Consider the following 15,569-nt stretch of genomic DNA (forward strand, 5'->3'; position numbering starts at 1 on the left):
ATCATAATAAGAAACACCCCCCCCCCCCCCCCCCCCCCCCAACTTGTTCTGAGGTGCTGCTGGTAATTGTAATAAATTTTTGATGTGGCTAATATAGTTTTTATGGCTAAGGTTAGAGTTCAACGGGGCCGCGAGAGAGGTGAGTGTAGTCGCTGCACTTTCAATTACATCGATGGCAAACTACAATAATTGATATACTATAAATGATGTACTGTATGTGCATATATTTGGTTTGATATTTGCTATAGAGCATTCATATTTCTGTAGAAAATTTCATCTACATTGCCCTCTAAATATGTAGCAGAAAATTTCCATTCAATTATTCACAAAATTCCTTTGATTTGTCGTAGCCCGTTCTGAGATTATTTTGCATTGCTTCGTAGTGAATTTATCAGTTATTATGGTAGCCAGATAATTGTTTTCTCAGCCCAGCTTTTATCTCAGATCTTTCCCAGAGTCTAATTATATTTTTCACTGAAACTTCCTTAAATACTCGACGTATTTACATACATTTAATTGCTCAATGAGGAGAGTTTCCATATACTAAATGGGGAGTGCATTATCTCTGATCTTTCTCACATTGGAAGTGACTCTTTCGTAATCGCATATACTATATGCATGTGTACTTAATGATGGGGGAATTATCATTTAATGGTTCCACTCCACTCCATTATTTTGTTTGTTTATACAATTCCTCGCTGCTTGCTTGGGGGCTCAAATATTTTTCATCTCAACAATGTATACAATATTTCACTTGTGCTATGAACTTGAGCCGGGGGACATTGATAAGGTTTTGAGGCTATGAGTTTTGTTTTGTGTAATGATTGGAGAACAGTAAGAAGTGGGGAATGCACATATAAATATTTGTATACGTAAAGTTAGTGGAAAGTTGTATTAAAAATGATGTAAAAATAAGTAAATCTCGCTGAGAAGTGCCATTGAATAGGTCACGTACATGACATGTCTTTTGTTTTTGCTTTTTCGAGTCCGAGGCAGTGCAGCTCCCCTTTTCCCTCTGGATGAATGTTAACAGAAAATCATTAAAACAATTATTTAGTTCCTTAACAAAACACAAGCCTCGGGTACAGACGTACCATAGACCAGAGCTATTCTGTGAGCGCCGAGTGCACTCGCCCCATAATTCACATGTTTCTTCAACAACACGAAAAATGGAACAGATGTTGGGCTTAATATACCTCATTACATTTGCACAGGGTATTTTGTGGCAGATGTTTGCCAGGAATGCCAAGAGCTAAACCCTAAACCCAGGGCAGAAGCTCTGATATTTTCGATCAGTCTGTTTCCATGCAATCCAGCTGTTATTTTGTGTGCCAAAGTTGCAGCCAAATGGATTGTCGCCCTATCATAAAACGATAATCGTGGCTTATCTGGCCAAGAGATTGTTTTGCGATCAGTGTCAAAAGCTTTTAAAGCCCAAAACTAGGCTTTCTTTCTTGTTGTGCATATCAGCAGTGGGCAGAGTTTTGAAGTAGCAAAAGCAAAGGCATTCCCTTTTGCAAACTTCGCTCGTGCGTGCCGAGTCTAGCATCAATGTGGCTTATAACAGCTTTTAAATTAATAGTTTGAGACATTATTGTTTGCACAATTATTCGTTCGAGTGGCCGACGACTGTGGGTCTGACCATTAACATCTGGCAGATTGCTTTATCAAAGCTGAAAGTAGCGAATATCTTATCGTGCTTATCACCACTAGATGGCACACAAGTATATGTTTGTGCATGTATTGAAAACAATAAACAATTGTGGACACAGACGCAGACACAGAGGATCAGAAAAAGCTCACAGAAAAAATAGTACACAATGGAATTGATTATCGTCGTTTAATGGCAATTGATACACCACTCTGTCGCAGTCCGCTGAGGCAATAGCATGTCAAATTGAAAACAATATAATACATTTCCATAGGCCCAACCATAAACTACACACAAATAATGTTGAATGGAAAGTGGGGCAAAAAAAAGCGAGCTCCGCGCGTTCTTTGGTATGAAAAAACGCATCCAAAAAAAGTTGATTCGAATTTCGAGAGTGTGTGAGAGAGATCTGTGTGTGTGCTATCTGTGCCGCGAAACAATTAAAGGAAATTAATTAAAATCGAAAATTACTGGCAACAATGATCAGCTTGGCGATGTTGTCTCTGTGTCGCTAACAAAACCAATTGACAGGTGTCGATGGGAAGGTGGCGCTACTATTCCCCACTTCACATTCTCTTTAGAAGCTGTTTGCTTATCATTGGCACCACTTAATAACAACAGTTGTTGTTTAAAACCAGCAGTTTATAAATTATTAATTGTGATTTAGCTGCCAAAAGTGTGTGTTGTGTTTTCAGTGTGAATTGTGGAAAATTAGTTTTGATTAGCCGCACACACATTTTCCGTGTAAAAGTTGGCGTTGTATCTGCCTAATTGTTTGTGAGTCATGTGTTGGTGTGTAGTGTTAATGAACTCATTGGAGACTGAATTGGATGAGTAATTGATTTGCCATTTATGATTGGGAGAGCCTTTCAACGGCACTTTGAGTGCCACACAGTTATGTGGAAGGTCTTTTTGATCATTTTCTGCCTTAATTTACCTTTTTGAGTGGGTTGTCGTTGGTGTTTAAACTTAATAGAGATATAAAATTCAATAAATATTTCTGTATAATTCTATGGGCTGGTAGGGTTTTGAATGAGCTCTTCTAGTCTTTTTGAACTCTTCAAAATCTTCATCTGGAAATAGGTTTTGGAATCTTTAATGTCTTACAATAGTTGTTCTGTCATGTCTCAGCTTAAAGTCGTTAGTTTCCTTCCAAATTCAGCGAAGGTCTTAGCTGACTTATTTGTTTGGACTTTCTGGTATTCCTGTGTTCTCCATAAGTTTCCTTCCATCCATTCCTGTGTAGCTATTCGTAGTAGATCTTTCCGCCCCAAGTAGTCCCATTTTTGGTTGCTCTTAAAGACTTCCCTTTAGGCATGTCTTTTAATTTGGCATTTGTTATTTTTGGTTGTTGATTTGTTTATGCATTTTATTGTAGGATTAAAGATATTGATACTATAAGCAACCCAACAACAACAACAATCAACACAACCACCACCACCACATCAAGTGTAATCATAAACGCCCGAACTGCCGATAGTCCGTGCAGTAGTCAGACCCCAGCCAATGCCAATGCCAAAGCCAACATGTTAGCTGAGACACAGCACGAGTCCCAGCCAGAGTCACAGACACAGACACAGCCACAGCCACAGGCAGCACAGCTACAAGCAGAGCAATCGCCGGAGAGGTGCCAGGAAGAGCCACCGACTGCTCAGCAGGAACAGCAGCAGGAGGAGGAGCAGCAGCTGGAGCAGCAACAAGAAGCCAAGCCTGAGGAGAGGGCAGCGGCTGCTGCTTGTAGCAATGTTGGCGACAGGTAGGTGGGATCCAACCCATGCTCAGGAAACTCTCCAGCCAGGCCATGGTTCAATTCCGTAAGAGAATAAATTGATTCCAAATTTGCATGCCTAGTTCAAGAGTTTTTGTTACCATTCATAAATCAAATTTATAATTCAAATTTGCTAGTTTTAGATCGGGTGTGTGGCATAAGGAGTCTATAAACTAATTGTGTATCTCCCCCAACCGTACCATTGCAGGCGCGATTCCATCACTGAGGAGATTACAATTACCACGACCACAATCAACAGCAGTTTGAGCAGCAAATTACTCACCATTCAGGAGGCTGAGCACAGCAGCATTTCCATATCGTCGACGTCTTCGAAACAAAATACTTCCACAGCAGCCACAAACTCCACGGCAGCCGCTGTATCCACAGCGGGCACTGTAGCAGCGGCCACTGTTGCCACAGCAGTTGCGGCAGCTGCCACAGCAGCAGCTTCAGTATCTCAGCAACGCAATGAGTCGTCGGTTGCCGCCTCCTCCACCACCAATGGCATTATTAGCGGCAGCAATCCTAGCCTAGCCCAAGCCACTTCCAGCTCTAATACGAATTTGGCTAATACGAACAGCAGCAGCGCCCCCACGCCCAGCATCAACATTGTAGCCAGCGATCAGGGTTCCAGGGATCAACCACTGCAGTCACAGAGCGTCGACTCGAACGGCTGTGTACAGCCTGCTGGCTCCTGCACGGACAGTCCCAGCAGTCGCAAGAGCTCGACCAGCTCCAAGGGACGCGCCAGTCAACCAAAACTCTCCACATCGAGCAGTGGACGAGAGGAGGTGAGTGGAGAAGCAAGTTTTAGAAGCAGTGATGGAAATATATCGGGGAAAGATAGTTTATAAATGTGCAAAAACCCTAGTCAGAGTGATTTACAAACACCTTTTGTTCTGCAGGGTCGAAGTACATAAACCACAAATGTTACCGATTAGATCGCAGTTTGATTAGCACTGCATCAATGTAACGTTTTATGATTAAACACCTGTTGGGAATGAATTTTCAAGGGTAAAAACACACTGTCGACCCATAAATTGGAGTGCTTAAGCGAGGCAGTACCAAACTTTGATTAGTTTTTATAGAAGATTTACAAGAACGATTTTGGTTCGCTTTTTGTGCATTCCCCCAGATGTTGCTCCGCAGACCCTCAACTCTTTCCGGTTTTTATTTGCATTGCCAAAGAAAAAGCTCTCTCGCTCTCTCGCTCTCTCGCTCAAGCGATTAGCACCACGAAGCCAACAAAGGTGTGAAAATCCAGTTCAAGACAGATGGCTGATCAAAGCAGCAAATGATCGATGTCTGTGGACAGCTGGCCAGATAGATTTGGCAGACAAGAACAAGACAGTGTGACACAGTGAGATATCGGTCATAGTTTAATAACTGCAATATTATTGAACGTCAGTGGGCTCAATCTAATCGTGTGCCCAATTGATAGTCGGCGCACACACATGTTTGAATATGTAAGTATATAATAAATGGGCAGAGCACCCTATCAACCATTCAACGTGCCATGCCGCAGCTGATTAGAATTACCCTTCGGCGTGTGTGTGTGTGTGTGCAAAAAGCTCGCCACATAAATTTTCGGTCGGTCCGAAGCTTTTCCTCTCTGCCTGCCCATTGATAAGATATTTTATTTTTTTTCGTGTGTAATTTGTGGGCCTGTGTGGCAATAGCAAAGCGGTATTCAATAAGCGACGAAGCGTCTCCACGGGTACGATACCAGAGGAAGGGAAATCGCTAGCACAAATATCGCGAAATTTGTTTTTTTTCTTGCGCTCTTTTTGTTGTAAATAATTGGTGGGGTCATAAACAGTCGACAGGCGTGTGGTATTGATAAGGAAAATAAAACCTAAACACCTGGCGGAAAGTACTTTTCTATGAACCAAAGTTGAATCATCCAAAATAATAGAAGAAGAGTTGAGCAGCAGCAGCACAAGCTAGAGAAAATAAAACAATTGCTCCAACAGTTAGCAGCAATAATGTTAGAGCTCTCGTTGCTTAATGGTTGCTTACTGAATGGATATTCTAATGATTATGGATCAAATCTCCATCTCCCTGCAGGACAACGCACAGAGCAAGCTAAACGAGCTGACGCCCCACGAACTGAGCATCCTACGCGTCGATCGTGGCCAGAACGAGCAGCAACAGGTGAGCAGCAGCTCCAATTCCAACGAGAAGTCAGCCAAGCCCTCGCGTCTGTCGGAGCGTGCCAAAAAGAAGTCGTGGTACAACGTCATTTATCCCAATTACAAATCACGCGCCGAGGACTTTAAGAAACTCTTCAAGGACGTGCCAAATGATGAGCGATTGATTGTGGGTAGGTAAACCGCAAAAGCAAAAGCAAAAGCAAACCCAAATGCAATCAATTGAATGCTCACGTTTCTTCCCAGATTACTCGTGCGCCCTGCAGCGTGATATCTTGGTTCAGGGCCGTTTATATGTCTCACAGAACTACGTTTGCTTCCATGCCAACATTTTTAGCTGGGAGACCTATCTGAGCATCAAGTGGAAGGATGTCACGGCCATAACCAAAGAGAAGACCGCTCTGGTGATACCCAATGCCATATCGATAGCCAGTGGCAAGGACAAGTACTTCTTTGCCACATTCACCTCGCGCGACAAGTCCTTCTTGATGCTCTTTCGTGTCTGGCAGAACACGTTGATGAACAAACCCTTCTCGCCGCAAGAGATCTGGAAGTACGTGCACAATTGCTATGGGGAAGAGCTTGGCCTGACCACCGACGACGAGGACTATTGTGATCCCACATTGTATAAGGATACGGAAACCGATGTGGATTTCCACACAGCGCTTGATGACGATCAATCGAATCAATCGCAACAACTACAGCAACCACTGCAGCGTTTGAGCGGCAACAGCAGTGCCAGCAGCGGCGGCAGTGGCCGGGCGGCAGCTCCCCGCAAATCCAAAACAAAATATTTCTTCAGCTCTTCAAAATCTTCGAATTCGGCCAACGCATCGGCCAGTGGCTCGGACAACAACAAGGACAGTGCCCGTAAGCTGAGCAAAAAGATGAAACAGAATGCCAAAGAGCTGACGCTGAGCTCCGTGAAGCCAGCGGAGCAATCGGTGGGCGTCATCATGATGAGTGTCCCAGGCGGTGGCAGCGCCGGCAGCAGCAACCGAAACAGCACAGAAAGTTCAGCAACGGCAGCAGCCGCAGCCAGCGGCACAGCTTCCAGAAACAACAGCAGCGGCAGCGTGACGGCCACAGCCAGTGCCAGTGATAAGAAGAGCGCGGAAAAGAAAATCAGTACGAGCTCCAACTCGGGCGCAGCTGCGGCAGCAGCATCGGCAGCAGCAGCCACGGCAGCGGCCGCCTCTCTATCGGCCTCGTCGGATGCCAAACGTGTGGCCGAGGAAAGCAAGCGCAAGATGAGCAAAAATCATCGGCAACGCGAAGCGGAAATGGTTAGCAAAAATGCCGAGGAGCAAGCACCCACAGATGTCTCGGATTCGTCCGATTCCGATGAGAATAATGTGCCGTAAGTAGGGGGGAAGAAACTTCGAAAGAACTTGCATTAATCGTGTTCAAATCCTTCACAGCTTTGTGCCCACCACCGAGTGCACATCGACGCACGAGGGCCGCCAAATTGTGCACACCATTCTGCCCATCAGAGTGGACACGCTCTTCAATATGCTGTTCACCAAATCCAAATTCTTAACGGACTTCCATGCGCTGCGCAAGTCCACGGACTTGACCATTGGCGAATGGACGAAGAACGAGGAGGGTCTCAGTGTGCGCGTTGTCAATGTTACAGTACAATTGGCCGCCTCTGTGGGACCCAAGACCTCAAAGGTGGAGTGTTACAACATGTGGAAAAAAAAGTCAAATGAATTCATTGCTTAAATTTGTTTTTCTAGGTAACCGAATATCAAACGATGAGGGCATGCAGCAAGCCGGGTGAACTGTATTCCATAGACGTAAATAGTGTTAATGCAGGCATTCCATATGCGGATAGCTTCAATGTGCTCATACACTTTTGTTTGGCCAGGTATGACGCAAACGATAACCCATTCCCCGTGGGAGTTTCATACTCATTTTTGCTTACAGAACGGTGGATGATAACACCATGCTATCGATACACACACAAATCAAATATAAGAAATCAATTTGGGGCGTGGTCAAGGGCTTCATTGAGAAGAATACGTGGGCGGGTGTCGAAGATTTCTTTGGCGCTCAGCTGCATGCGTTGCAGAGTGAAACGTGTATACCGCCTGCGAAGGGCAAAGGACGGAGACCGAGGCGTGGTAAGCATTTAGATGTAGGAATTAATAAGCAATTAACAATGCAACAACCACAAAAACAACAACAACAACAACAAGAACAACAACAGCAACAACAACAACAATGCAAAGCAATTTTTATTCTATAAAACTTAATTATGGAATGTATAGAAATTTATACACACTGCCAATGCCAATTGCCATTTTGCCATTGCCATTTGCTTCTTCTAACCAATCGCAAAACACACCAAACACTCACGCATGCATACCAAAACCATTCCTTCAACAACAACAACTGCTCCAACATCAACCTACCACCAACGCAAAAAAAACCCCATTCCAATAATGCTAAGCTACAACAACAAGCTACAAACAACATACACCACAACAGGCATAAATCTACAATCAACAACAACAGCGGGAAGTACAGCTTTAGCAAAAGTTACAACAACTGTAACCGAAGCGGGAACGGGAACGGGAACAGCAACCAGCACGGACAATGAAAGCATACGAGAGCCATCACGACATCATTACCATCATCATCATCAGTCGGAGCAACATGAGCATCATCAGCATCAGCATTTGCACATGCATCACCATCACCATCATCATCACAGTAGCAACAGCAGTGGTGGCCAACAGCCACAGCCACAGCCACAGCACGCACAACAGCATCGGCACACGCACAATCAAAGGCCGCATCATCATCATCAGCACTTGCATCAGCTTCATCAGCATACGCAGCCACTGTGGCATCATCGTAAGGCCATATTTCAGTCGAGTAAAGGTACATTGTAGTGATAGCTAGCAAAAAATGGAAAGCAATTGCCAGGGGGAGAAGGTTTCAAATGTTTTAAAATGCTTCAAGTTTCCATTCCCAGTTAAGTTGTTAATAATTTCTTTGTTTCTTACGTATCTTCGACTTCCTTTGGACAAAAAGAAGTTGTCATAAATGTTTGCCAGGTTATCAGTGGGCTGATTACCCGCCCAGGTGTTGTTTTATCAGTGGCAAGGTGAATGCAGGTGTCGCCAACAAATGGTGTGTTCTAAATCTTTGCACGTGCTTCGGGACTTTAACTTCAAACGATTTTTGAATGGGTATCTAATCTGACAATATATCACAAGTTTTTGGGAGTGGTGCACACCTGTGGGGGGTTAGAAATTGAGCAGTGACTCACGAAAGACTCATAGAAATTGCACATGATACGATAAAGATTAAGCATAAGATTATGGCACACATGGACAGCCCTCTTGAATTTGTGGGCTGTAAAAAAAACATCAAACTAATTGCCTATCATTGCGCATCATGCACACACATGTATGTTGTTTTTTTTTTTAATTTTTGGGCATGGGGAAACTTCTTTATTCTGTCAATCAACTATAAAGTGTAGAATATTTCTGTGGGATTATTAGTCACCATTTAAATTCAAAGAACTTCCCACGTTCCCCACACATTTTCATGAAATGGCGCTCCCCTTTCCTGCCTCTCGAATGCTCTCTTCCAATCATATCAGACATTTTGCTCAACTCTTTTATAATCTTACGCTTTTTCCGAATCCTATATTAGAGTAATTCTCCCACTACTGGCAATTGCTACTCGAATCCATTTAGAACTTGTACCTGATCGATTTGCTTTGTTATCTGAGTTTATTTTTTGAATGAGTTCTCTCGATTTTTCTGTTGTAATGTTGTGACTTTGTTGCTGCCTCACCATACGTTGCCATAATGCGTGCACCCAATTCTCTGGCTCATATTTTTATTAGATTTATGCTTTCGAATGATTTCATTTCTAACCGTACCATTTGCCATTCCTCTCTCTCTCTCTCTGCGCTCGTCCCTACTCCACAGGTACCGCCACGCAAATACGCCCCTTGGAGGAAGCAGCTGGTGGCGTTGGCGTCGGCGGCAGCGGCACGGCACAAGCTGGCATTGGCGGCGATACACTGCTGGAATCACATTTATTGTCGGCGGGCGGCGCCGCCGGATCGGGTGCCGTTGGGGCCGCCTCGGGCCATGCGCTGCTGCATGAGCACGGCAAGTTGCAACAGTTGTCGGGCCTGCAGCAGCAGCATCACCAGCTCCACCATCAGCAACAGCATTTGCAGAAGCACCTGGGCGGCGTCGATCTCGGCGGCGTTGGCCGACTGCCACTGGCCATGGGCCAGGGACAGGGACACTACAGATTCCTCAATCACAAGGGCTTGTCATTGTTTGTTATACTGTTGCTCTGCTTGATGCTGGCATTAAATGTGATATTATTACTTAAGCTCTGGAAGCTGGAGGAACGAATTGATGTGGATCTCAGTCGACGAGCGAGCTTTCCCAGTTTGGCGGCCTTAAAGTGAGTACACAGCCAGCCAACTGGCATCAGCTATTTAACTCGCAATTTCTATTCGTTACGCAGGGAACTACCAAACACAAACGAGGAATGGCTAGAGCTGTTGCGTCAGCAGGAGCAATCGCATGAGAGCGAGCTACGCAAATGGCATCAAGTGCTGCAAACTGCCATCGAGTTGCTGAAAAAGGTGAGCATTGTCTGCGAAAAGATCTACAACGATGACCAGCTGCGTCAGAGCATTGAGTCGATGTCAATGCACACTGAATTTTAAGCATCTCATTAAAACAAAATGTGAACCACAAAGCAACCAGCAACCACGAACCACCACAGCAACCAACAGCACAGCAACAGCAGCAACAAAGCAGCAACAGCGACAACTAATTGTAACTGAAACAAACACTCACACAGAACACACACAAACATACATGTATACAGTGCGTTTCAAAACCGTTAAGTGAGCGTTAGAGCTGAAGTCTGTTTTGGCGAGTAGCTAAAGCCGAAGACTGCGGGCCATTTGCTGTTAAATGGAAGCTCAATGCCACAGGAATTGCCACAGATGAAGAGTAGACTCGTTATACATAACAGAATACATTTTTTAGTGTATCCTGAATTTAGTGTGTTTATTCCAGTGTAATTTTTTGGCACATCCATGGCATTAAAAACAATTAGAAAGTGTTCTTCAAGCTGCTACCTTATCGCACTGAAACGCACTGTACTAGCGGGCATTTGTAACTGATCTCTTTAGTTAGAAAGACAACATTGTTGCATGTTTCTCCTTTTCTCTGTTCAAGAGAACGTTCACTCTAGGCGCAGACTGATGTGGAAACATTGGTAAAAACTGAACCCATGAATCTTCCACCTATAGTGCAGCCAGAGTAGAGCGACTCTTTAGCTCTAGGTTTTTTGTATGCCACGAAACCCAGAGGCCAGTCCAAGGGCGAACACAATTTTGTTAAATGTTCGACAGAGACGCTAATGAAATGTTTATATCACTCACCCCATACACCCCATCCCAAAACAAAAGTTACCAAAATTTGTACACAGTAAATTCAGAAAAAAGATCAGTAGAGGCGAAACATTTTTGATAATATTCCGGGAATTTAATTGATTTTAAACACGCTTTCTATTTGTTTTTGTCTAATAACAACTAACTCTTTTTGTGTTTACTAACACTGTAATTTGTTTACTGCTTACTCTTCCGCATGGAATGAATTTGTATTGTCAAATGATTTAAGTGTTCTCTATGAATTTTTAAACGTTTTTGTTTTTCAGACTGAAAAAACATTGGCTGATGTCATTGTACGTTAGCTGCAAAAACAAATGAAAACGAAAGCCATGCTCTCATTGTGGTGCAACTAAAATTAATCCAATCCAATCCAATCCAATTGTCTTCGACACAAGCAAGCAAACGACCCACAGCAAAGTCTTGGGCCCAAGCAAAAGCTACCAAAAGAAAACTAAACAAAAACTGAAATTGAATTTAAAATTCAACTAAAATTTAGTCACAAACCCCACACACACACACACACCCACACAAACACATATAAAATTGTAGCGCCTAAAATTCGTAATTTCTCCATATTTATGTCTATAATTTTAAGTGGCAAGAGAGAAAGATGTGTAATGTTAAGATCTAAGTAGCTGCATTTTAGTTAGGTTTAGTGCAAATTGTTTAACGTTTTTATGAACTGCATTTACATACGTTTTTGGCACCTGTTCGTTTGGCTTTGGCTTTTAGGCAAATGTATCTACAAATTCCTCAAGTATTTCATATCTCACAACATACCAAAAACAGAAAGAAAGAAGAGAAGAAGAGTAAACAAACCACATGCAGAGAGGGCGCGCCCTTGAATTTTTGTTTTAGAAAATTCATTAAGATGTCGAGCAAGCGCAAAACACACAGTAACAACAAAAGAATATATTTAATAATCGATTTGCCGCCGGTCTTTGGCTAGGGGGAAAACAACATTTGATAAAAACGATTATACAAAATGTTTTATTGTGTACAATATTTTTGTAAAACCCAATCGAAACCGAATTGTGAGCAATTCTTTCGTTCCTTTTGTATAACTCCTCTTTGATCTACCCTCAACCCACGTTTTTGGTCGAAAAATCCCGACACAGTGCCGACAAACACTTCAAAGCAAAACTAAAACGAGTTGAGATTCGATAATGGCATACTCTATATATACTCTCTATATATATATAGCCAAGTATTGTTAGTTTGTAGTGGTTGCATTTTAACAAGAAAAAATCAAACGAAATTCAGTAAAGCGAAATGCAAAATGGCAACCAACTTGTGTGCGAATTGAATGCGAAAATGTTTAAGCAGAATTAATTAAGCAAAATACTTTTAGGTCTAAGCTATGCAAAATGTTGGTTAACTTCCAACACAAAATCAAAAACACGAAAATACTGAAAATAAGCATGAGAAGCATGAGAATCCTCCCCCCAAACCCAAAAAATACACACATAATTCTTGTCAACTCCATTTGAGCCCGCGCAGTAATTGGCCTACAAAATGTGTCACAAGTCTTAGTCTTAGAATTAAATGAAAGGAAAAATGAAACGAAACCCGAATGTTAAGCTGCAGTAATGAAAATTCTAATTTATTATAAAACCAAAATAAATGAAAAATCCAAAAAAGAGAAGTCAATGGTTTGTATTTTAGATGGATTTGTTAGTACGAATGAAGGTGGAGCGAATGATACTCCATCCACTCAACATTGTCATTAGATTGTACTTTTAATCAGGCAATTGTCTCGTGTCTCAAGTTTTCTGTACAAGTATCAATACTGTAAGTAATTCCAAATCCCAATCCTAACTGAAGATGCGCAGATGAAAGGCGCGAAATATGTGGAGGAAGACCTATGGGTAATATATTTCTTCTATGATATTAGATCTTTCAGCTAAGCTGCCGCATATATCTATAGTTTTGGATACTACAGCCTTAAAAGTTCTCCTAGTTCAACTGTTCTCTTGTGTAGAAATCTTTGGGTTGAAAGAAACTTTAAATTTTAATATTGTAAATCGAAAAAAATGGTATGCTGTAGATCCCGTGAAAGGAATAGATCCTGTGAAAGGTGCTCAGATGCGCCAGCGATTGACACTACTAGGTGTCGTTGGCGTCTTGCCGGTGCTTATGGAAACTGTAGACTTGCGCCCCTTCACGCGCAACTTGGTCTGCGAAGTCTTGGGGCTATTAGGCTTTGGTATTGTGGATGTCTTGACGCGTGTCGGGATCTCGCCGCCTGCCTTCCGTGGTGACATGGGCATACGTTGGTCAGCAGAGTGGGCCTTTGGTGTGGTTGCTCCAGAGACTGACACCTTCTTCTTCTTTTTCTTGAGGCGCTTGCTCGTCACCGGCTTCGATGTGGAGGCCTCAAAGTAGCTTTTTGTCAAAGAGGTTAGCGAGTTGGACTTCCCACTGAGTATTCTAGGCGCAATCTTCTTGGGCAGCCTGACGATGATTTCCTTCGGGGTGGGCTGCTGCATGATGACCCCCGTCTGCTTCTTGGTCAGGTGCGTGGCCGTCACTTTTGATGGCCCCGCTGTTGGCAAGGCTTCCCCCTCCGACGAGCAGCTTAGGTACTCATTGATACTCCTGCTGATTGCCTTGGCTTTGGTTAAAGTCTCGGCGATTGTTTGGCTTTCTGGTCCGGTCCTCTGCTTGCCGAAGGAAGCCCCTTTACCAGCCAGTAAGATCTTGCGTTCCAGCAGCAAATCGTAGATGGAAACGATCGGCGAACCCGGTAAGTTAGACATTCTAGCAGGCCGAAAAATGTGAGCAAACGTGCAGTGCGAACTCTGAAAATGTTTAGTTATTAATAGCAGGAGAATAACATTTGTTATGTCTCTGAAATTATAGTGAACAAAACCAGACACATATATTTATAAGAACGATTTGTTGTACCTACTGAATTTGGATGTGATAGTGACTATTGAGAGGCCAAGTCCGAGCCTACTTCATGTGAAGGAAAGATTTGGATTTGAAAGATTTTCGCTTGGGTGCTCTGTCCATTATTTAAGTCGAACTTTGATGATACATAGATATATGCTTCTATGAAGCTTCCGTCTACACGAGGCTTCCATGAGGCTTCTACATGTATTCTACATAACTTGAGTAGTTCATGCTGTGACCGCGGACGTGTGGAGGGCGCCACTTAAAAGTGCATAACATTAAATGTAAATGTAAAACTATACCTGGACATGTGGGCCAATCTGTATCTGTATAGGGAGGATTTCTTTCAGGATTTGAGCTAAATATGCCATGAAAATTGGTGAGCTGGCCTGAGGATGGTAAATTCTGGAAAAATAGGAACTGATAGCCATGCCTTTGTTGGGTAACAAATATGAAAATTCTAGAAGAAATTCACACAACAATATACGAAGCTAAACGGCTCCGAATTCTACCAAAGGATCTTCAGTACTTTTTGCAGCAAATCATAAAAAAAAAGTAAATGGAAAATTTTAGAAAATACTTTGAATCTCCACAAAAATTATATATGTACACGTATTAGCCCGGTCAAAAGCCCTATAAGATATACCCATGTGACGATCACCATGACTAACTTCTTTTATTCTTTTGTCGACTTTGTGTGTGGCGTTGGACGCTTTCTTTTGTTGCATACACAGCTCTCTGGGGCATTCGGGGTAAGGTATCACACAAATGCAAACCTGACTGATAAGAGTTCAAGTTCAATAAACCTCACCACACAAATCAGGAACATTTTTTTTTGGTGAATAAAGAATAAGAGTGAAGTTCAATGGCAAGATTGTAAAAATTACAAATAATGTACATATAGAAATGATAAAGAAATGGCGGAACTTTTTAGGGACAATATGGAAGAAAATACAATTAAAATAAATCGTTGATGAGGTGAAGGTTTTTTTTTATGTGTGATAACTTATTTGATAAAATGTGTGCTTGGGGTCCATTTTTGGAAGAAGATTTAGGAAATTGCAGGTCGGTTTTTATTTTGTAAAGAAAAAATAACTTAAAGAATATAAACTAAATGATTTGAAATGTATGCGAGCAACAAATAAACGAAATTAAATTCCAAGAAAACAAAAATTGTATTAACAGTCTCAGCAATTCGCCTAATAAAATTCGTCTAGAAATTCAATATTTGTTAGGCCCACACACAGATACGCATAGAAAAGGTAGAGGGCACGAAAGAACGCACGCACGGCACGCACGGCACGCACTCTCCCAAAACGAAATAAAGAAAAAAGAGCAAAAAGAAAGAAGGAAAGAAAATAAGAATCTTATCAGCAGCCACTGCCGCCGCCAACAACAAAGCAGAGCTCTTCCGTACAGTAAACACCTCAAAGTGAGCGAAAACAAAAAACACGAAAAAGGAGGAGAAGCTTTGAAGGTCGAAGTGGTTGATACTCTAGCAGAGCGATGGATTCCCATAATGGACCGTGTCTAATTGGATTCTGATTCGATTTAGAAAATAAGATTGAAAAAAACCAACTTGATTATTGAGGCAGCTATGGGATTTGACGATCCAATTTTGATTAAGAAACCAGCAAGCTTATCCACAAGGAATCATTT

The 15,569-nt window shown here is 42.4% G+C and overlaps 2 protein-coding genes across 7 annotated transcripts in view; one reads left to right on the forward strand and one right to left on the reverse strand.

Moving 5' to 3' along the window:
- The window catches only part of LOC117582478 (protein Aster-B), a 16,072-nt gene extending 3,646 nt beyond the window's left edge, over window positions 1-12,426 (forward strand). For 2 of the 6 annotated variants that reach the window (XM_034270223.1, XM_034270227.1), the window contains exons 2-11: window positions 3,030-3,407; window positions 3,628-4,210; window positions 5,487-5,742; window positions 5,816-6,929; window positions 6,991-7,243; window positions 7,309-7,439; window positions 7,499-7,695; window positions 8,063-8,458; window positions 9,520-10,012; window positions 10,076-11,213. In XM_034270223.1, the coding sequence (XP_034126114.1) occupies window positions 3,030-3,407; window positions 3,628-4,210; window positions 5,487-5,742; window positions 5,816-6,929; window positions 6,991-7,243; window positions 7,309-7,439; window positions 7,499-7,695; window positions 8,063-8,458; window positions 9,520-10,012; window positions 10,076-10,280 (4,006 nt within the window). In that variant the 3' untranslated portion in view covers window positions 10,281-11,213. Of the gene's footprint in view, window positions 1-3,029; window positions 3,408-3,627; window positions 4,211-5,486; window positions 5,743-5,815; window positions 6,930-6,990; window positions 7,244-7,308; window positions 7,440-7,498; window positions 7,696-8,062; window positions 8,459-9,519; window positions 10,013-10,075; window positions 11,214-11,281 lie in introns of those variants that run through there. The other 4 variants (XM_034270225.1, XM_034270228.1, XM_034270226.1 and 1 more) reach the window with 4 other exon arrangements.
- Window positions 12,427-13,007: 581 nt separating this feature from the next.
- LOC117582482 lies at window positions 13,008-14,006 on the reverse strand. The gene is made up of 2 exons (XM_034270235.1): window positions 13,923-14,006; window positions 13,008-13,816 (listed from the first exon to the last, which is right to left on the reverse strand). Exon 2 carries the CDS (start codon window positions 13,772-13,774, stop codon window positions 13,097-13,099), a length of 678 nt encoding a protein of 225 aa, XP_034126126.1. The 5' UTR covers window positions 13,775-13,816; window positions 13,923-14,006; the 3' UTR covers window positions 13,008-13,096.
- Between the last annotated feature and the right edge of the window lie 1,563 nt (window positions 14,007-15,569).

The sequence above is a fragment of the Drosophila guanche genome, unplaced genomic scaffold, assembly GCF_900245975.1.
Source record: "Drosophila guanche unplaced genomic scaffold, DGUA_6, whole genome shotgun sequence".
Classification (NCBI taxonomy): Eukaryota; Metazoa; Arthropoda; class Insecta; order Diptera; family Drosophilidae; genus Drosophila; species Drosophila guanche.